Source organism: Mus musculus, chromosome 19 (genome assembly GCF_000001635.26).
Source record: "Mus musculus strain C57BL/6J chromosome 19, GRCm38.p6 C57BL/6J".
Classification (NCBI taxonomy): Eukaryota; Metazoa; Chordata; class Mammalia; order Rodentia; family Muridae; genus Mus; species Mus musculus.
In genome coordinates, this window is record NC_000085.6 from 8897905 (window position 1) to 8917078 (window position 19174).

A 19174-nucleotide genomic window follows, 5' to 3' on the forward strand; every position below is an offset into this window, starting at 1 on the left:
TCTGACACGGAAAGCTGCCAAAAGCCTGAGAACGCAGAGCCCGGGGCGTCGAGGCACGCCCCATTCATAATAAAGAACGCGCTCGACCAATGGGATAGACGTCCGGCCGCGCTCTGGACGAGCCAATCGGAAGGCCGGAAGGGGCGGGCACTAGGGTACGTGGCTCAACGTGCACAGGGGCGGGTAGGTTCGGGTCAAGGAGCAAACCCGGTACAAGATGGCGGCAATAGCGGCAGTGGCGGCGCGTAGGAGGCGGTGAGGAGCCCGGAACCCGGGGGCGCGTCCGGACGGCCCTAGATCCCCCGAGCCCCATATTGCTTCTTTTTGTATGCCTTCCCATCACCCTGCTACTTCTGGCCTCGCAACGGGCTCTTTGTCCTCGTGGTGGTGGCCTCTGGCTACAGCCTCCCAGCGGCAGATTCACGAGTCGCTGCGGCCCTTGTCTGTGGGGTTCCTGAATCTCGCCGGGCTTAGAAAGGCTGAAGCTGGGTGCTGTCTTCGGTCTTGTCCGCTCCCAGCCGCCCCTTCTCCCTTGGCGGTTCGGGGTGGTCAATGCTTTCGTCTCCTTCCTGCAGTGCGCAGGGCTGTCGAGGCAGGTAGGGGGACGAAATGCATCCCAGCCTGTAAAAAAGCAGCCTGTTGCCACACTGCTCCTTTTTCAGGTTGGAAGCAATACGATGGGCAGATCGTCCTGTATTCCTTCCTTGCCCTCCCGACCAGCCTGGGCCAGTTTCATTAGTGTTCATTTGCTGGGCACGGCTGGGGCAGGGTCCAGTAAGTTCACAGTCTGCATGGATAATGTTGCTCAAACACAACATGTATCAAATAATTTGGCCTGTTCTCTGGAGTTTTGTAGAACCTTAAAAAAAGCTTGAAAACACATCAGCGCCGTAAAGCGCGGTACACCTAACGGATGTAAAGGGTCGGGAGAGGCGTGTACTGTCGACAGCAGTGTAAAAAGGGTGAATCATATACTCAAGTTCTTCTCCAATAAACAGATGTAACTTACCCTAAAGTTCATACTTGACTTAGCTCATGAACACCTCTCGTTTGGGATGCTTAAGGCATTCCTAGAGCCAACAAGTCATGTTGAAAATATTCTTTACCAATCATTTCCTTACTGACATCTCTCCAAACCTATTTTAAAGACTTGAAGATAGGGTTCCAGGGAGTATTTACGAGCTAAACTGCTCACTACCGCTACATAAGTAGCCATTCCTCAGGACCCAGGCTGTATCAATGCCTTCTGATTAGATTTTTCTAGTAGCATTGTCTTCTGTTTGTCTTACAGGTACTTCTTCCTCCAAAGCCTAGCACGCTAGTTCCTAGTGTTTTCTCACTTTGCTGGCTGCCTTTTTTCACTACTGGTGGCTGCCTGCCAGCTTTCCAAAATTTCCTGCTTCTAGGGAACTTTATTAACTGATCCCCTTCACAATTTCCTTTTGGTGCTTCTGGGGATCAAACAGGACCTGCATTCACCTCACTATATGGTAACTTTCTTTTACCTTCCAAGTAGATATGGAGGCTGGATAACTGTGTATGATAAGCCCTTTCTTGGTTTTATTGCTTAGAAGAACCATATCTTCTGTGTTGCCTTGCCCCAACCCCCTTCTTATTCATTTATATAATGAGACAAGGTCTTGTCAATCTAGGCTTGTCTGACCTCGAATTCACTATGTATGTGGACCAGGCTTGGCTTCAAACCTGTAAGAGATCCATCTGCCTCTGCCTCTGTCTGCCTCTGCCTCAAAGTGCTAGGATTAAAGGGTGTGCATCATTATGCCTGACTTCCCCCTTTTTTAAAATGAGTTTTCTGTTTTTAACGTTTATTTTCCCAGTGTGAGTTGTGTGCACATGTATGTGAGTTTACCTCTGTACATGTATGGAATGAGTTGCTTTTCTCCGTCCCACATGTGGGTCCTGGATAATCAAGCTTAGGTAATTACACGTGGCTACAAGTGCTCTTAGCTACTAAACCTTCTTTTTTTGTTTGTTTGTTTGTTTTTGTTTTTTCGAGACAGGGTTTCTCTGTATAGCCCTGGCTGTCCTGGAACTCACTTTGTAGACCAGGCTGGCCTTGAACTCAGAAATTCGCCTGCCTCTGCCTCCCAAGTGCTGGGATTAAAGGTGTGTGCCACCTCTGCCCAGCTTCTACTAAGCCTTCTTATGAGTCCCCTCTGTACTCCCTGGGGAACACATCTTAGTGTGTTCCTGTATTGCTTAAATCATAGTCACTGGAAGAACTTGTTTAAAAGGCTGGTGCTATAAGCTGAGAATGTAGCTGGATGTAGCCTAGCATGAGTGAGACCCTGAGTTCACTCTTCAACACTGCAAAAAATTTAAATAAAACTTGTGGTCCAAGGTTTGGCAGTGTTTGTTTAATACATACAACAAGTGTTTCTTGGATTTCAAGATGGGGTTTCACATAGCCTAGGCTAGCCCTTAAATTTAATATGTAGCTAAGGATGACTGAACTGTCTTCTTGTTTCTACTTCCCAAGTACTGGGATTATAGGTCTGTACTACCACACTTGGCTAGGTTCTCTTTCCTCCCTCCCTCCCTTCCCCTTTTACCCTTCCCTCTCTCCCTCCTGCTCATACTCAATCAGTTTTTCTCTCCTTTCCTTTCCTCCCTCCCTCCCTCCCTCCCTCCCTCCCTTCCTTCCTTCCTTCCTTCCTTCGGGGTTTCTCTCTTTAGCCCTGGCAGTCATGGAACTTGCTGTGAAGACCAGGCTGGCCTCACAATCCTGTCTTTGCCTGGGTCACACATTAACAGACACTAAAATCTGAGAGTCCCTTTTTAGGAATCATTTAGTAGGTAAATAACCTCCAAACTAAAATCTTATTATTATTCTTTATGTGTTTTTATGTTTTCCTTTCCTACATGCATGTCTGTGCCCCCATGTGTATGTCTGATGCCAAAAGAGGGTGTTGGATCCCCTGAAACAAATTACAGAAGATTGAACTGGCATGTGGGTACTAGGAATCAAACCCAGGCCCTTTTGAAGAACATCGACAGCTACTGTTCTTAGCTACTGAGCTGTCCCTCTAGCCCCAAACTTACTTAAATGAGGTTACTAAACCATAGTCTTTCATTTGATGCACCTTGTGGGAGTGACAGTTTGTGGGGACCTGGATGTGAGGCTCTTCAGTTTAGCACGTCTGCTCTGCTTTGCTGACGATCAGTGTGCTGTGCTGTGCACTGTGTGGAAGTCATGGTCGTAGCCACAGTCAGGGCTAAGCTCCAGGCTCTTCACCTCTGCGTAGCTGTTCAAAAGTCATGGCTGATTATTCCTGTATGGCTGAATTTTCCATCTGGAAAAAACCTCCTGACCTAACCTGACTAAGAAAAACAATGAAAGAAAGGGGGAAAATAAATGTATGGAAAGTAGTTTTGAGTCTTGGTTACGTGTTAGGGTTAGGGGGTGCTTATTTATGCATTATGATTATTGAGATAGGTTCTCACTGTGCTGCTCATATTAGTCTCTCCTATGCTCAAGTGGTTCCTAACTCTGGCCCTAGCCTCCCAAATAGCTGTGTACTGCAAGCATATAGCATGCCATAGAGAGTTTAAACAGTCACTATTTTAGGCCAATTAAATCAGTCTCTGAAGGTGTTGCTAGGGTATTGATTCTTTTACCACTGCAGTCATTTTAAAGCTAGGGATGCATCGGTTAGCTAGGCTCAGTGTGTTTTTCAGCTGTCACTCTGACCTTAGTGATGATGGTGATTTGTTTTGAAGTTGCAGAACTGTACATCAAAGGAACTGGGTGTCTAGCGTTCTAGGACCTTAGGAGTTGTGATTAGCAGATTGACTCCATCTGATGACTTACCCCTGAAAGGCATAGTTAGCTTTGTTCTTGTGATGTACACACATGGTACACCATTTCCTTTGGGATTGGCTGTTACTGCTCCTTTCCTCTGAGAGGCTGATGTAACTACAGTCAGTACTCGGCCTCTAAAGGCCACACAGACAGACTTTGTCCACTTACTCTTGGGTTGTTTTTTCAGGGACAGTGTGAACAAACCATCTCTTCAAGACTAACTTTTCTTTTTCTTTAAAAAAATTTTCCTTTGAGACAGGATCTCACTGTATAGTCTGGGTTGACCTGGAATTTACTGTATAGACCAGACTGACCTCAAATTCATAGAGATCTGCCCTGCCTCTGCTTCTCGAATCCGAGTGCTGGGGTTAGAAATGTGCTCCGCCATTCCCACTCAGAATTGACTTCGTTCTTGGTCTACTTGGCTTTTTTCCTAATTAATAGGATTGCTTTTATGAGTTGTCTGTTAGGGTTATATCAAGAAGGTGAAGCCCTTCTTGACCAGAGTGTTAACTGTTCTTCTTGTCTTTCCATAGGTCTTGGTTAAGTTTGGTGCTGGCATACTTAGGGGTCTGTCTGGGGATTACACTTGCTGTGGATAGAAGCAACTTTAAGACCTGTGATGAGAGTTCCTTTTGCAAGTATGTTTCTAGAAGAGGTGAATGGAAAGTGGGGACCTGGGAGGTGTGTGTGGGAGGTGAGGTGGGCTGTGTAAGAAAGATAATTTTAAGTAGAGTCACCTAAGGATATTGAGATGCTCTCTAACCTTACTTCCCAACTCTTGCATTTGACAGACGGCAGCGAAGCATTCGGCCAGGCCTCTCTCCTTACCGTGCCTTGCTGGACACTCTGCAGCTTGGTCCTGATGCTCTTACAGTCCATCTGATCCATGAAGTCACCAAGGTCAGGCAAGACAAGAAAGAGTGGTAGGGATGGGGAAATGGGTGGTAACTTGGGAAAGAAAAACTTGTAAATAAATGTCTTGTGTCAGGCTTATCTTGAGACTTTTACTTTTTTATGTTTATGAGTATTTTGCCTTCCATGTTGGTCTTTGTACAATTGTGTTTGCAGTGCCCATGGAGACCAGAAGAGTATGTTAGATCTACTGGGATGTGAGTTACAGAGTTGTTTCAAGAACTGGAGTTATAGATCAGTATGTGACTGCTAGGACTCAAATCCAGGTCCTTTGGAAGAGCAGCCAGTGCTCTTTAATGTTTGAACCATCTCTGTCCTGGAGACGTTTAATTTGGAAGAAATCTGATCTCAGGTTCCTTAGGCCAAAACATTATAAACTTAAATTTGCAATTAAAAAAATTTTTTTTGCAAGAATTTTTATAGGATTCAGGAAAAGAGAGAACACTAGTTCTGTGTACAAATCAAAGAACTCAGAAAGAGAGAATATTGGTGTGTGTACAAATCAAACATTTAAGTAAATCATAAATTTATTTCACAACAGTTCTTTGGTACAGAAATAACTTTACTGGTTTTTGTTTTTTTGTCTTTTCTAGCAGGGTTTTTCTGTGTAGCCCTGGCAGACCTAGAACTCACTGTAGACCAGGCTGGCCTTGAATTTACAGAGATCCGCCTGCCTCTGCCTTCCGAGCACTGGGATTAAAGGTGTGCGTCACCATCACTGTCATATTTTTGTAAGAGCAGAAAACTTTGTATGTATAGTAAAAGGATCACAGTTGATAACACACAGAGTCTCCAGTCTGAGCCATAGTGGTTTAGGCAGTGTTCATTGGCATTGTGTGCCGTGATGGCATTTGAAGTACTATGTTGGCATATAAATATAGTGTGTTGAGAACCATGGCTTCAGAGAAGTTGGGCGATGTAACATGGGTGAGCACGGCTAGGAAAAGCTTAGGTTCATTATGAGTTTGATTTTCGGTTTTGTTTATTTTTGTATCATGTAGTTTCAGGCTGTCGTCATACTAACTTTGTAGCTCAGAATGACTTTGAATTTCTAACCTTCTTATTTTCATTTTCTGAATGCTGGGATTACAGGAGTGTATATCAAAGCAGGTTTTATACTGTGCTAATCTTGAACTAGGCAAGTACACTATCAACTGAGCTTCATTTTTGATTCTGATTAAAATTTTTCCATTACATATTGAGAAACTACTTGTCAGGTTTTTCATGACAACCCCCCTTCCCCCATTGAGTTATACCTTGTCATAGGGGTTACAATCTATAGTATAGGAAACTGGGGCATGCCTGTAATCTCAACACTTGGGAGACAGAGGCAAGAGGATCAAGAGTTTTAAGAACAGCAGCAATCAGTTGCATAGTAAGTTCAAAACCAGCATGAGTTACATGAGATCCTGTTTCAAAAAAAAAAAGGCTAGCAGGCATGGTGGTGCATACCTTTAATACTGAGAGGCAGAGATATGCAGAGGCATGAATTTCAGGATAGCTTGGGCTATATAGTGAGACCTTTTGTTAAAAATCAATCAAGAGACAACAATATGAACTAACCAGTACCCCCAGAGCTCGTATGTCTAGCTGCATATGTAGCAGAAGATGGCCTAGTCGGCCATCACTGGGAAGAGAGGCCCCTTGGTATTGCAAACTTTATATGCCCCAGTACAGGGAAACGCCAGGGCCAAGAAGTGGGAGTGGGTGGGTAGGGGAGCAGGGCGGGGGGGGGGGGGTGGTATAGGGAACTTTTGGGATAGCATTTGAAATATATAAAGAAAATAGCTAATTAATTAATTAATAAAAAATCAAGAGAACTGGAGAGAGGGCTGAATAATTTAGAGCCCTTGTTGCTTTTTGTTGTTTTTTGAGACAAGTTTTCTGTGTATGGTCCTGGCTATCCTGGGATTTACTCTATAGACCAGGCTGGCCTCTAGCTCTCCCGAGTGCTGAGATTAAAGGTGTTCATCTCTACTCCTGGATTTCACCTATTGTTCTTAAGAAGACCAAGATTTGTTTCCCAGCACTCATATGATGGATCACAAAATATCTAAAAACTCTTATTTCCAAGGGCCATGCTGTGGGCACCAGGTGCACACATGGTACACATATATACATGCAGGTGAAACACTTACATACAAAAAAACCCAAATTAAACAAAACCAACAAAACCTTGCTTTTAAATCAAAGCTGTAGGCAAAAGGCTGAGGAGAGACGCTATGTCATTACTTAGATGATGATGGGGTGGGTTTAGTCTCTCCAGCTTCAGGCGAGTTTCTCTTTCTGCAGGTGCTGCTTGTGCTGGAGCTCCAGGGCCTTCAGAAGAACATGACTCGGATCAGGATCGATGAGCTAGAGCCCCGGCGGCCTCGATACCGAGTGCCAGATGTTTTAGTGGCTGACCCCCCCACAGCTAGGTAACGTTTTCCCGAGAAGGTATCTCTCTGATTGCCCTTTTCCTTCCCAAGGAATCTGGGTGGTAACCTAGTTTCTCGCATCAGAGAAGTCGAGCCTCATCTTCCAGCCCACCCCGCTTCTCTTCTTCCTCTGTCTTACTTCCTCTCACTCCATATTCACTCAGCAGACAGGTGAAGTTTTGTCTTCCTGTCAGGCTTAGGCTAGGTATCACTGTTATAAAGAAGATCACACCTTTGTAGTCTGCCAGCCTTTTTTCCTCTTTTTTTCCCTTGGTTGTTTAGAATACAACTGTTCAAATATCTATTTTACATTTTTTCATACATTTACATAGATGATAGGTCTGGCTGTATCAGTCTCGCTCTCTCTCTCTCTCTCTCTCTCTCTCTCTCTCTCTCTCTCTCTCTCGGGAGACAGACTCTCATTCTGTAACTCAGGTTTGCCTGGAGTACAGTATGTAGATCACACTTAGGCTAGGCGGGCTGACCAGTGATCCACAGCATCCACCTGACTTCTCTGATACTGGGATGATTATGTGAAGCTACCACACTGCATTTTTATCTGCTTCTGGGGATTAAACTCTGCTCCTCATGGTTGTGAGTCAAGCTCTTTGCTAACTGATCTCTTTACCAGGCCTTAGGCCTTAGGCCTTGTTTATATGTGGTCTTTTGGGTTTACTGTTGTGTGAGATAATAGTTGACAGCTTACACCCATTCATCTCTTTATGTGGTTTGTCCTTACTGCCTTATAGAATTTGTTAATCTTGAGTCTTTACCATTTATATATTGTGGGTATCTTTTCCTAGGTTGTAACCTTTTAATTTACTAAAGGTATCATTAAAGAAAAAAAGAAAACAGCTTGAGATTAAAGCTGCAACTCAATTATAGAGTACTTTGGTAGGCCCTGAGCTGAAGTTATTCAAGAAAAGCAAATCGCAGTAGTAGGTCTGGAGAGCTTTTAGCTCCGAGGTAGAGCACTTGCTGACCCGTGCAAGGCTCCAGTGTCCATCTCCTCCACACACACCTACACTTCATAATTTGTAGTGGGGTTAGATTTATAGGAAAGTTGAAGGAATGATTTCCTTTGTGCCCTTCCTTTGTGTCTTGCTAACATAACTGTCATTCCTTTGTCTTCCCAGATGAATTGGTAGCACTGCACTATCAACCACCATATATATTTATTTGGGTTTCTTTAGGTTTTGCCAAGTCTACTTGTTCTGCTCTGGAGCCAAAACACCATGCAGCATTCAGTTGTCACACTTCTCCAGGTTTCTCTGGAATGAGACAGTTTCTTAGACATTTAATATTCTTTTTGGTGTTTGTTTGTTTGTTTGGTTTGGTTTTTTTTGAGACAGGGTTTCTCTGTGTAGCCCTGGCTGTCCTGGAACTCACTCTGTAGACCAGGCTGGCCTCGAACTCAGAAATCCGCCTACCTCTGCCTCCCGAGTGCTGGGATTATGGGACTAAAGGCGTGCGCCACCACTCCCGGCTTCCCACCTACATTTTTATGTAGGTTCTAAGGATTGAAGTGAGGTCCTTTTGCAAGCATTTTACTTGTCTGTCTCTTTAGCTTTTTGCTTTAATCTTTAAGAGTCTTACTATGCTCTGGCTGGTGTGGAACATGCTCTAGACCAGAGGCAGCCCTGTCTCTTCTTTCCAAGTGCCGGGTTACAGATGTGTGCTCCTATACCAAGGCTTGATTTTAGGGCCAGTAGGGTGGTTTAGTAGGTAAAGATCCTTCTGCTGAACCCAAGGACCTAAGTTCAATCTTCTACACTCAACATGAGAAGAGGAAAAGTCAGACTCCCAAAAGTCTCCACAAAGTAAATTACAAAAAATAATAAGTTTTGTTCTGAGTATACTGGCATATATGTATAGGTATGCATGTACCATATGCATGTAGAGGTTAGAGGATAATTTGGGGATTGGCTGGCTTCTTCTACACTGGTCTTTGGAACTCAAACTCAGGTCAAGTTTAGTAGCATGCATCTGCCTGCTGGGTCATCTTGCCAGTCCCCAAAAATGTTTAAAGAGAGAAAGGCTCTAATGAGTTTGTTTTTCCCTGGGCTATGACCTGCTGCTGCTTGTAACAGGTCTCTGGTCTTTGCCTCCATATATATATGTGTGTATCCCCTTTGATCTCTCTCTTCTCTAGGCTTTCAGTCTCTGGCCGTGATGACAACAGTGTGGAGCTAACAGTGGCTGAGGGACCCTACAAAATCATTTTGACAGCACAGCCATTCCGCCTTGACCTGCTAGAAGATCGAAGCCTCCTGCTCAGTGTCAATGCCCGAGGACTTATGGCCTTTGAGCACCAGAGGGCCCCCAGGGTCCCGTGAGTACAGGGTGGGGACTTCAGGGAACTTACTGTGGTAGTGCCTAGAAATGTCACAAAGTCTGGTATTGTACTGTGGGAAGAGACTGGGTGCAGAACAGCCAGATGGGGCAGGAGGGTGGGAGATACTCTCAGTGAGGGTAAAGACAGATCTGGGTTGCAATTTTCTCTTTCTTGTACAGATCAGGAGGCAGATACTTTTGTCCCTGAGCTATACACTAGGCACCTCCTCTGGGAAGTCTGCCTGGATCTGCTTTCTCCTTCCCCTTCTCACATCATCACATTCCCCTAGTGTATTTTCTTCCTATTTATTTATTTATTTATTTATTTATTTGCGGTTTCTTTTCCCCCCATCTCTGGAAGTTTGTCTACTGAAACTCACTTTTATGTTTCTGTTTTTGTGTTGGTTTTGTGCCTCCTCCCCCTTCCCTACTCATCTCCTCCTGCCCGCCCCAGTTTCTCGGATAAAGTTAGTCTCGCGCTCGGTAGCGTGTGGGATAAGATCAAGAACCTTTTCTCTAGGTAAAGCCATGGCCACTGGTACTGTACCTGTTCCTCTTCCTCACCCACCCTCACGCTGGCCCTCTGGGGAACTTGCCCGGACCTTCTTATTCCCTCCTCTTCACCATCTGTCCTTCCCCCTCTTGGTATTTGGGTCCTTGTTTGCTGTCCCCTGGCTGTGAGCCCTTTGGGGGGAAGATGAGTGCTGGAAGTGCTTACGGAATGTAGGAAGCTTATTGCTCTGCTAAGGGCTGGAGGGGTGCTCTGTTTCGCTGTGATTCCTGGCTCTCACTTGGAATACATTGAGACTCTGGAGAGAACTGTTAGCAAGCTGCCTCTGAAAAGCATTCTTTGGCCAAACCTTTTGCAGTCGCAGAGTGTGTCTGGAGAGGCGTTTTTTATGGTCTGACCAACTTGCCTTTCTAAAGTATGATCAAGAAAGGTCAGATTTTTTTCTATGATGGCAGCAGAGCCAGGACTGGTATTTAGAACCCAGGTCACTGAACCATCTTGCCCATCTCTTATAGATATCAACAGAGGCTGCTGATATGGGCCTGTATGTAGAAAGTACTTCCTGCTGGCATTTTCTCCTCATTTTCCTCTGTCAGTTGTCTCCCCATCCTAGCTCACTGGGGTCCCTTCCCGAGCTTTAACAGTCAGTCCCTTCCTTCAGTGCTTTCATTCCTTTGGACCCTCGGCTCTCTATTCCCTCACCCCTCCTTCCATTAGCCCCTCGTCCCCGCCCCCTCTGGATTGGAGCAGACAGCTCTCCTACCTTCCAGGCAAGAATCAAAAGACCCAGCTGAAGGCAATGGAGCCCAGCCTGAAGCAACACCTGGGGATGGTGACAAGGTAAGTTGAAGTGCCAGGTGGTTGGAGTGGAGAATGGGGCTGCCTGGGAGGCCGGAGAGTAAAGGCCCACAAGAAAACTGAGCCTGTTCTCATCCTAAAGGATGAGATTTAGACCCTGAGAGTGGGAAAAGATAACTGGGACGTGAGTGGGTATCAGTCCACTTTTCTTACAGCCAGAGGAGACCCAGGAAAAGGCTGAGAAGGATGAGCCAGGAGCCTGGGAGGAGACATTCAAAACACATTCTGACAGCAAGCCTTATGGTGAGAGGCTGGGAAAGCCCTGGACAGGGGCACAGAGGTATCTTGCCAAACAGAAGCTCTGTAAATCATCCTTTTCTTTCAGGCCCCACGTCTGTAGGTTTGGACTTTTCTCTGCCAGGAATGGAACATGTGTATGGGATCCCTGAGCATGCTGACAGCCTGAGACTGAAGGTCACTGAGTGAGTCCGATAGTAACACTAGGATGGGGTTAGAAAAGGAGGCAGTCAGGGCTGGGGATTTGCTCATACAGTTGTATATTGTAGACAAGCATAATTCCCTTCTTGTATCTGGGCTACCTCCTTGCTTATGCACTTGTTTTAAAGAAAGAGACTTTCGTTTTCTCTCAGCTATGTCTGTGGAGTAGCATTTGCTTAAGCTGTAGCCTGGCCATTGATTAGCCTAAGTCTTGTCTGTCTACCACCAGGGGCGGTGAGCCGTACCGCCTGTACAATTTGGATGTGTTCCAGTATGAGCTGAACAACCCCATGGCTCTATATGGGTCTGTGCCTGTGCTCCTGGCACACAGCTTTCATCGAGACCTGGGCATCTTCTGGCTTAATGCTGCTGAGACTTGGGTTGATATATCCTCCAACACGGCTGGGAAGGTGAGGGCATGGCATGGGAGAGATGTGGTGAGAGTCTGCCATGCCTTATGCTAGGGATGCGGATGTGAGTGTGAAAACACGAATGAATGGCAGAACTTATTTGAGAGACAGTCATAGTCATTGCTAGGTTGCCTTCATGTGAAGCCACTGCTTCTCTGGCTTGAGAAGATTCCCTTGTTCCTTGTCCATTCTGTAGGAACACTCTAGGTTGCAGGGGTTATGCTGCCAATCTCTGGGCCTGGAGAGATGGCTCAGTGGTTAATAGCACTGGCTGCTCTTCCAGAGATCTTGAATTCAGTTCCCAACAACATGGTGGCTCACAGCCATCTGTAATGGGATCTGATGCCCTCTTCTGTCTGATGCCCTTTTCTGTCATTCAGGCATTCATGCAAATAGAGCAGTCATATACATAAAACACATAAGTAAAGACGTCTTGAAAGAAAGAAAAGAGCTCCCAGTGTGAGGGAAGAAGACAGGTATTATCAGGTTATTATAAGGCAGAGGACTTCGGGAGTGGTAAATGGCAAGCTGATGTGTGGTCCGTGAACGCTTCCTTGAGGAAATGAGACTTTTCTCTCTCTTTTTTTATTTCTCCCCTTCAGTTTTTCGAGACAGGGTTTCTCTGTGCGGTCCTAGCTGTCCTGGAACTCACTCTGTAGACCAGGCTGGCCTCGAACTCAGAAATCCGCCTGCCTCTGCCTCCCAAGTTCTAGGATTACAGGGGTAGAGACTTGACTCTTAAATTAAATTATAGTGAGGTGTTAGGAGCCAGCTGTGTGAGACTCAGGAGAAAGTGCTGCTTTTGTTTCAAGTTGGCACTGAAAAGCTGACTTCCCTTTGTCTCCTTCACAGACCCTGTTTGGGAAGATGCTTGATTACCTGCAGGGCTCTGGGGAGACTCCACAGACAGACATTCGTTGGATGTCAGAGAGTGGCATTATTGATGTTTTCCTAATGCTTGGCCCTTCGGTTTTTGATGTCTTTAGGCAGTATGCTAGTCTCACAGGTAGGTGATATTTCCATTTCTGGCTAGCAAGTGCTCTTAAGTTTTGCTATTTCTTCAGCTCCAGTGACCCTTTCATTTAAACCTGCAGGGACCCAGGCATTGCCCCCACTCTTCTCCCTCGGCTATCACCAGAGTCGCTGGAACTACCGGGATGAGGCTGATGTTTTGGAAGTGGATCAGGGTTTTGATGATCACAACATGCCTTGTGATGTCATTTGGTTGGACATTGAACATGCTGATGGCAAGCGGTACTTCACTTGGGACCCCACCCGATTTCCTCAGCCCCTCAATATGCTTGAGCACTTGGCTTCCAAGAGGCGGAAGGTAAGGGGGTCCTGTAGCTGTGTTTGGTCTTCTTGCATAGGGTTGAGGCATGGTAGTCTCCACCATTTCTCCTTCTGTTCTTTGTTCCCAGCTGGTGGCCATTGTGGACCCCCACATCAAGGTAGACTCTGGCTACCGAGTTCACGAAGAATTGCGAAACCATGGGCTGTATGTTAAAACTCGGGATGGCTCTGATTACGAGGGCTGGTGCTGGCCAGGTAGGCAGGCCCATAATTGAAGGGGAGGCTATGGAGCAGCCAAAGAGGTAGAGATATTTTGTTATGTTTTGGTTTTGCCTCTTTGGGAATTCAGAGTTGGTGTTTTCTCTCTCAGGCTCAGCTAGTTACCCTGACTTCACTAATCCAAGGATGAGGGCCTGGTGGTCTAACATGTTCAGCTTTGACAATTATGAGGTAGGAAAGACTATCCATATGCCTTCTGTCTTTTCTACTTTTCCTTCATGAATCAGCTTTTCAGTTCAGGACCATTGCTTTTGTTTGACCTATAACATTTCGTGGGGACTTGAAGATCTTGGAGGATTCTGAAAAAGACTTGGTTCTGGATTTCTAGAAGCTTTCTTTCTGACAGTGTTTACTGTCGACCGTCGTCCTCTTTTTTTCCCCCCATACATAATTGGTACCTGTGTTTTCAGGGTTCAGCTCCTAATCTTTATGTTTGGAATGACATGAATGAACCGTCTGTGTTCAATGGTCCTGAGGTCACCATGTTGAAGGATGCTGTGCATTATGGAGGCTGGGAGCACCGGGACATCCATAACATCTATGGCTTATATGTGGTAAGGAACCGGGAGAGGAAAGTTGGCAGACAAAGGGAGGACAGTAGTTAAACATGGAGAATATATAGTTGTCAACCAGATGACAGATGGCATTTGTTCTTCACTCTCTTCTCTTTCTTCCTAGCACATGGCGACTGCTGATGGGCTAATACAGCGCTCTGGGGGCATAGAGCGTCCCTTTGTCCTGAGTAGGGCTTTCTTCTCAGGCTCCCAGCGCTTTGGTAAGGTTTGGAGACTAGAGCTGTGGCAGCTGTGTGTGGGAGTAAATGCCTGTAATCCTAGCACTTAAGGTTGCTGAGTCAGGAATAGCTTTAGTCGTAGGGCTGCCTAAACTGTCCAGGTAGTCTAGGCTACCCTGATGTGTTTAGTATGACTCTGTCTCCAGGGAAGAGTAAGCAAATACAGAGGTGTAACACAAAATTATGAAGACCAGATCAGAGGAGCCATAGTATCTTTGGAGAGCTGCACACTGCAACCTCCAGCTGTATATTTTGACATATGAATGGTATATCTAAACCTCGCTTAAGCCTTCTGGCAGGGATGGAGGGGGAGCACTGCCTAGCTTATGCAAGGCCTTTGCTAAGTTCCTAGTACCAAAAAAGAGTTGTGTTTAACTTCACTCTCATCAGAGTGTCCTGGACACTTGTCTAGTGACAGTGGCAGGTCAGAGGATACCTAGATAAAGGCTGAGTTCCTTGCTCTATATCAGGCTCCTTCCCCTTTGACCCTTTTAGGAGCTGTGTGGACAGGGGACAACACTGCCGAATGGGATCATTTGAAGATCTCTATCCCTATGTGTCTCAGCCTGGCACTGGTGGGGCTTTCCTTCTGTGGAGGTAAGAGAAGGAGACATTTGGGGTTTTGATTGGGATAAAGTCAAAGGACCTGGGCATGAACAAAGAATATTTATATGAATGGCTGCCAGCGCTTCTTCTTTGCCATTTTGCAACCTGCTCCTTCTCCTCTCCCAGCGGATGTGGGTGGCTTCTTCAAGAACCCAGAGCCAGAGCTGCTTGTGCGCTGGTACCAAATGGGTGCCTACCAGCCGTTCTTTCGGGCTCATGCCCACTTGGACACTGGGCGGCGAGAGCCATGGCTGTTAGCGTCTCAATACCAAGATGCAATCCGAGATGCCTTGTTCCAGCGATATTCTTTGCTGCCCTTCTGGTATACCCTCTTCTATCAAGCTCACAAGGAAGGGTTTCCTGTCATGAGGTAAATTAGTCAGTGGGGTCTGTGTAGAGTCAGATAGATGACTGGGAGATAATGAGGTCTGGTTTGCATCTCTGGGCCTATTTCTTTCCCTTTCCAGGGCCTTGTTTGTAAGGTTTTAATATGAATATGGAAGAGAGGTCTGAGGATGTAATTCAGTAGTGGAGTTACTTGCCTCTTAATGTAGAAAGCCATGAGTTCCGTCAAGCCCCAATGTCACCAAAAAAAGAAACAGGCAAATGAAATGGGTAAAAGCAGTTGCTATCAAATATAGGAGTTCAGTCTCTAGAACATGATGGAAGTAGAGAATTGACTCCTAGAAATTGCAAGTTTTTTTCTGACCACCATATCATGGCATATGATCCTCCATGCCTTCAAAATTGTAATGATGACAATGACGACGACGACGATGATGATGATGATAAAAAGCCTGGTCTTGTTATATATGTCTATAATACTGAAATTTAGGAGGCTGAGGTATGAGGTAGGAGGAATGAAAGTTCAAAACCAGCTTGTGCTACATAGCAAGGCCCTGTCTCAAAAAGAGAGTTGCCAGGCTGTGGTGGCGCACACCTTTAATCCCAGCACTGGGAACCAGAAGCAGGCGTATTTCTGAGTTCGAGGCCAGCCTGGTCTACAGAGTGAGTTCCAGGACAGCCAGGGCTACACAAATAAATCCTGCCTCGAAAAACAAACAAACAAACAAAAGACAAACAAACAAACAAACAAAAACAAGAGAGAGTCATGGAAAGACTAAAGGGAACAAGTGTGAGTAATGGAGGCTAACCTGAAGAAGATTGCCCACAGTGATAAGTTATTGACAAGAATAAGAAACATGAAGTTACAGGATTAGGTAGTCACAAAAGGCACTTTTGAGAATATAGCCACATTAGGAACCTGTACAATGAATGAAGTAGGTGTTTGTGATCTCAGGGAAGGACATTCCACAGCGAGGAGGCTGCAGGTGCCAAAACACTGAAACAAGCCAGAAAATGAGAAAAGAAAAGTCAGTGGGCCTTGGGAAGGAACTGGTAGACAGATTGTCATTAGGAATAGAGATGATGCTTATGCCCCTAAAGGGCCTTGCAAGCTATGTGTCACTGAAGTGCTCAAGGAAGCCACTGAAAGACAGAGAACTGTGGGTAGAAGAGTGGAGTTAGGGAGGTAAGAGAGAAAGTACAGTGACCGGGCAAGGTGGAGTTCTGTAGCTGCAGCTAAAGTCCTGAATCCATTGGCTGAAAGCTCCTGGATTTCTCCCCAGTGCAATTCTAATTGCTAGCTCTTGGAGGAGAGCATCTTTGACCTCTGAGAATATAATGGCTTCCTTTCCTGTCTTGCTTCTTTCCTAGGCCCCTCTGGGTACAGTATCCTGAGGATATGTCTACCTTCAGTATAGAGGATCAGTTCATGCTTGGTGAGAAATGGGAGGACAGCTGGTAGGAGGTTGGGCTTCAGCTTAAGAACAATGTGTGGGATGTGTATGTGTGGAGTTGGAGTAACTGTGGCTGGACTTGTGACAGACAGATCTTCTAATGCTCTCTAGACTGGCAGCAAATGCCCTCGTTCCCTGTTAATTCTGGTATGTTTTAGGTGATGCACTCCTTATTCACCCTGTATCGGATGCTGGGGCCCACGGAGTGCAGGTCTATTTGCCTGGCCAAGAAGAAGTAAGTTACAGAATATTGTGGGCAAAGAAGCAAAAGCATGGAACCCCTATGCACTGAGTGATCCAGTATCTTGTCATCCACAGGTGTGGTATGACATTCAGAGCTATCAGAAGCATCATGGGCCCCAGACCTTGTATCTGCCAGTAACTTTGAGCAGTGTGAGTATATCTCTCTAGCTGCCATCTCTGTTTGCTTGTACTTCTCCAGAAGGGGAGAAAATATATAATTTGGGGAGTCAGAGGGAAGGAACATAAGATGCTGAAAGGCCTGAAGGAGTAGTGCTTCACTGCAGCACTTTTGCCTTAGATCCCCGTGTTCCAGCGTGGCGGAACCATTGTGCCTCGATGGATGCGTGTGAGGCGCTCTTCAGACTGTATGAAGGACGATCCTATCACTCTCTTTGTTGCTCTCAGTCCCCAGGTGAGTTTCCAGTGGGTGAGAGCTATCTCAACTATTGCCTGTTTTCTAGGACTCAGTCCTCTGGATGTGAATGAAGGCACTCCCTCTTTGGCTTAAGTTCCTCACCTCTTCCTGCACAGGGTACTGCCCAAGGAGAGCTCTTTCTAGATGATGGACACACCTTTAACTATCAGACTCGCCATGAGTTCCTGTTGCGGCGGTTCTCTTTCTCTGGCAGCACACTGGTCTCTAGGTAATGGGGTGTCCTCTATGGGCCTTGCCTTCAGGGGTGCTCAGGTTCGCTGTGCTTTTGTTGCCTTTGAACTTCGCTTTGGATTATCTTCCTGCCCATTTCTCCAATTGGCATTTGCTTTTGTTGCCTCCAGTTCAGCAGACCCCAAAGGCCACCTTGAGACACCTATTTGGATTGAGCGAGTAGTCATCATGGGGGCTGGAAAGCCAGCAGCTGTGGTGCTCCAGACCAAAGGTTAGTGATAGGTCTGGCCTTGAAATTGGGAAAAGAAGCAGAGGTAGGGTTGACAGGGTTGCAACCTTGCTATGGAGAGGTAGCCTATTATTGACTGTGGTGCTTGCCTTTCTTCCACAGGATCCCCTGAAAGTCGCCTGTCCTTCCAGCATGACCCTGAGACCTCAGTGCTGATATTGCGTAAACCTGGTGTCAGCGTGGCATCCGACTGGAGTATTCATCTTCGATAACCCAAGGAACTTGTTCTGAGTTGGGAGGAAGGGCATGATGGTATTGAGTTACCTTTTCTTTTGCCTTGGAGTTTGACCCTACCTAGATTTCACCTTCTAATTCTACGACCCAGATTCTGTCAACATCTGGGCAAGATGACAGGGCTGTCCTAGGGCTCTGAATTCCACTTGTGACCTAGTCTTTCCTTCTGTGTGTTACCAAGCCCTTCATACTCAGTATCCTGTTGCTGTAACTGGAGCACAGTCATTTGTGAAGACCAAGGGGCCTTGTCGTTCTTTTTCTCTTCCTTAGGGTCCCTACCTTCTCCTTAGACCCCATCTATTCAAGCCTCTTGTTTGTTGATGCCATTTCTTGGAAGAAGATGAGGGCAGTGAACATTAGGGTTCCTTTTCTTCTTCCCTGTTCCCTCCTATCCAAAATGCCCATCCTTTCATTCCTTCCCCTGAATGTCCCCTTCTCTGTTCCACTGATACACTGGGACCACCCCTTACTTGGTAAGGGACAAATGGATCAAGATTGAGGTTCCTGGAGAACGTCCTCTTCCTTCTCATCTCAACCTTGTCTTCCTGTTTCTTTCCAGAGCTGCTGCATTTCTCCCATCTTAGAGGGAGACGCTTCCACACAATTAGGAGGGCAAGGTTATTAAACTTCTTTTGCCCCTCTGGTCCCCTTGGGACACTCAAGATAGAGACATGAGTTGTGGTTTCACTGAATCACGGTCACCTGTATTTATTGCTGGGAAGAAGACTGAGGGTGGGGGGAGACGATCATGTGTACCCAGGGGTGGCTTCAAGCCCTGGTAAGCGGGTTGAGGGAGGACTCAGGAACCAGGAGAACTATTTGTGGGAATTTTTTTTACTTCCTCTGGGTTCCCAACTGTGACAAGTTTTGATAAAAAGGAGAAACAATAAAAAACGAAACAAAACATAAATAATAATTGGATGTCTGAATTATACTTGTAAACTGAACAAAATCGCTCCAGTAAATAGTGGCCTACCATTTTATTCTGTATAAGCTGCTTCATTTCAGCAAAATGAGCCAACCTGAGGGCGGCTTTAGCTTGAGATGCTAGTCCTTTAGAAGAACCCAGCAATGGGTCTCAGGAGGTGAACTGGTCAGAAAACTGCTTTGTCTCGCAAATATAGGAGCCTGAGTTTGATCCACAGACTCACTGTAAAGAAAGCTGAGTGTGTAAGCCTAATTCTTTTTTTGTTTTTTTTTGTTTTTTTCGAGATAGTTTCTCTGTATAACCCTGGCTGTCCTGGAACTCACTTTGTAGACCAGGCTGGCCTAGAACTCAGAAATCCACCTGCCTCTGCCTCCCGAGTGCTGGGATTAAAGGT

The 19174-nt window shown here is 45.9% G+C and overlaps 1 protein-coding gene across 4 annotated transcripts; it reads left to right on the top strand.

Annotated features, from left to right (window-relative positions):
• The first annotated feature begins 152 nt into the window (after window positions 1-152).
• Window positions 153-18838, top strand: Ganab (alpha glucosidase 2 alpha neutral subunit). Of its 4 annotated transcripts, XM_006526677.2 has the most exons (26): window positions 172-255; window positions 1292-1490; window positions 4360-4464; window positions 4618-4726; window positions 7031-7158; window positions 9311-9490; window positions 9947-10012; window positions 10774-10843; window positions 11017-11104; window positions 11187-11283; window positions 11529-11709; window positions 12562-12715; window positions 12804-13039; window positions 13131-13257; window positions 13373-13452; window positions 13692-13835; window positions 13960-14056; window positions 14570-14671; window positions 14807-15050; window positions 16397-16461; window positions 16638-16714; window positions 16798-16872; window positions 17021-17134; window positions 17254-17366; window positions 17500-17600; window positions 17721-18768. In XM_006526677.2, the coding sequence occupies exons 5-26, from the start codon at window positions 7070-7072 to the stop codon at window positions 17828-17830; spliced, it is 2610 nt and encodes an 869-aa protein (XP_006526740.1). In that variant the 5' UTR covers window positions 172-255; window positions 1292-1490; window positions 4360-4464; window positions 4618-4726; window positions 7031-7069; the 3' UTR covers window positions 17831-18768. The 4 variants fall into 4 exon arrangements, with proteins under 4 accessions (NP_032086.1, NP_001280550.1, XP_006526740.1 ...); NM_008060.2 differs by lacking the exon at window positions 1292-1490 and having other exon boundaries at window positions 153-255; window positions 17721-18838; XM_006526678.2 differs by lacking the exon at window positions 9947-10012.
• The last annotated feature ends 336 nt before the right edge of the window (window positions 18839-19174 follow it).

What these genes read in the sequence shown, in the direction of transcription:
- Ganab (NM_008060.2), top strand. Translation starts at nt 218, where the DNA reads ATGGCGGCAATAGCGGCAGTGGCGGCGCGTAGGAGGCG. An exon ending in CACCTGGGGATGGTGACAAG is followed by an intron (nt 10,844 to 11,016) that starts GTAAGTTGAAGT and finishes CTTTTCTTACAG; the next exon opens with CCAGAGGAGACCCAGGAAAA. An exon ending in TGCCAGTAACTTTGAGCAGT is followed by an intron (nt 16,873 to 17,020) that starts GTGAGTATATCT and finishes CTTTTGCCTTAG; the next exon opens with ATCCCCGTGTTCCAGCGTGG.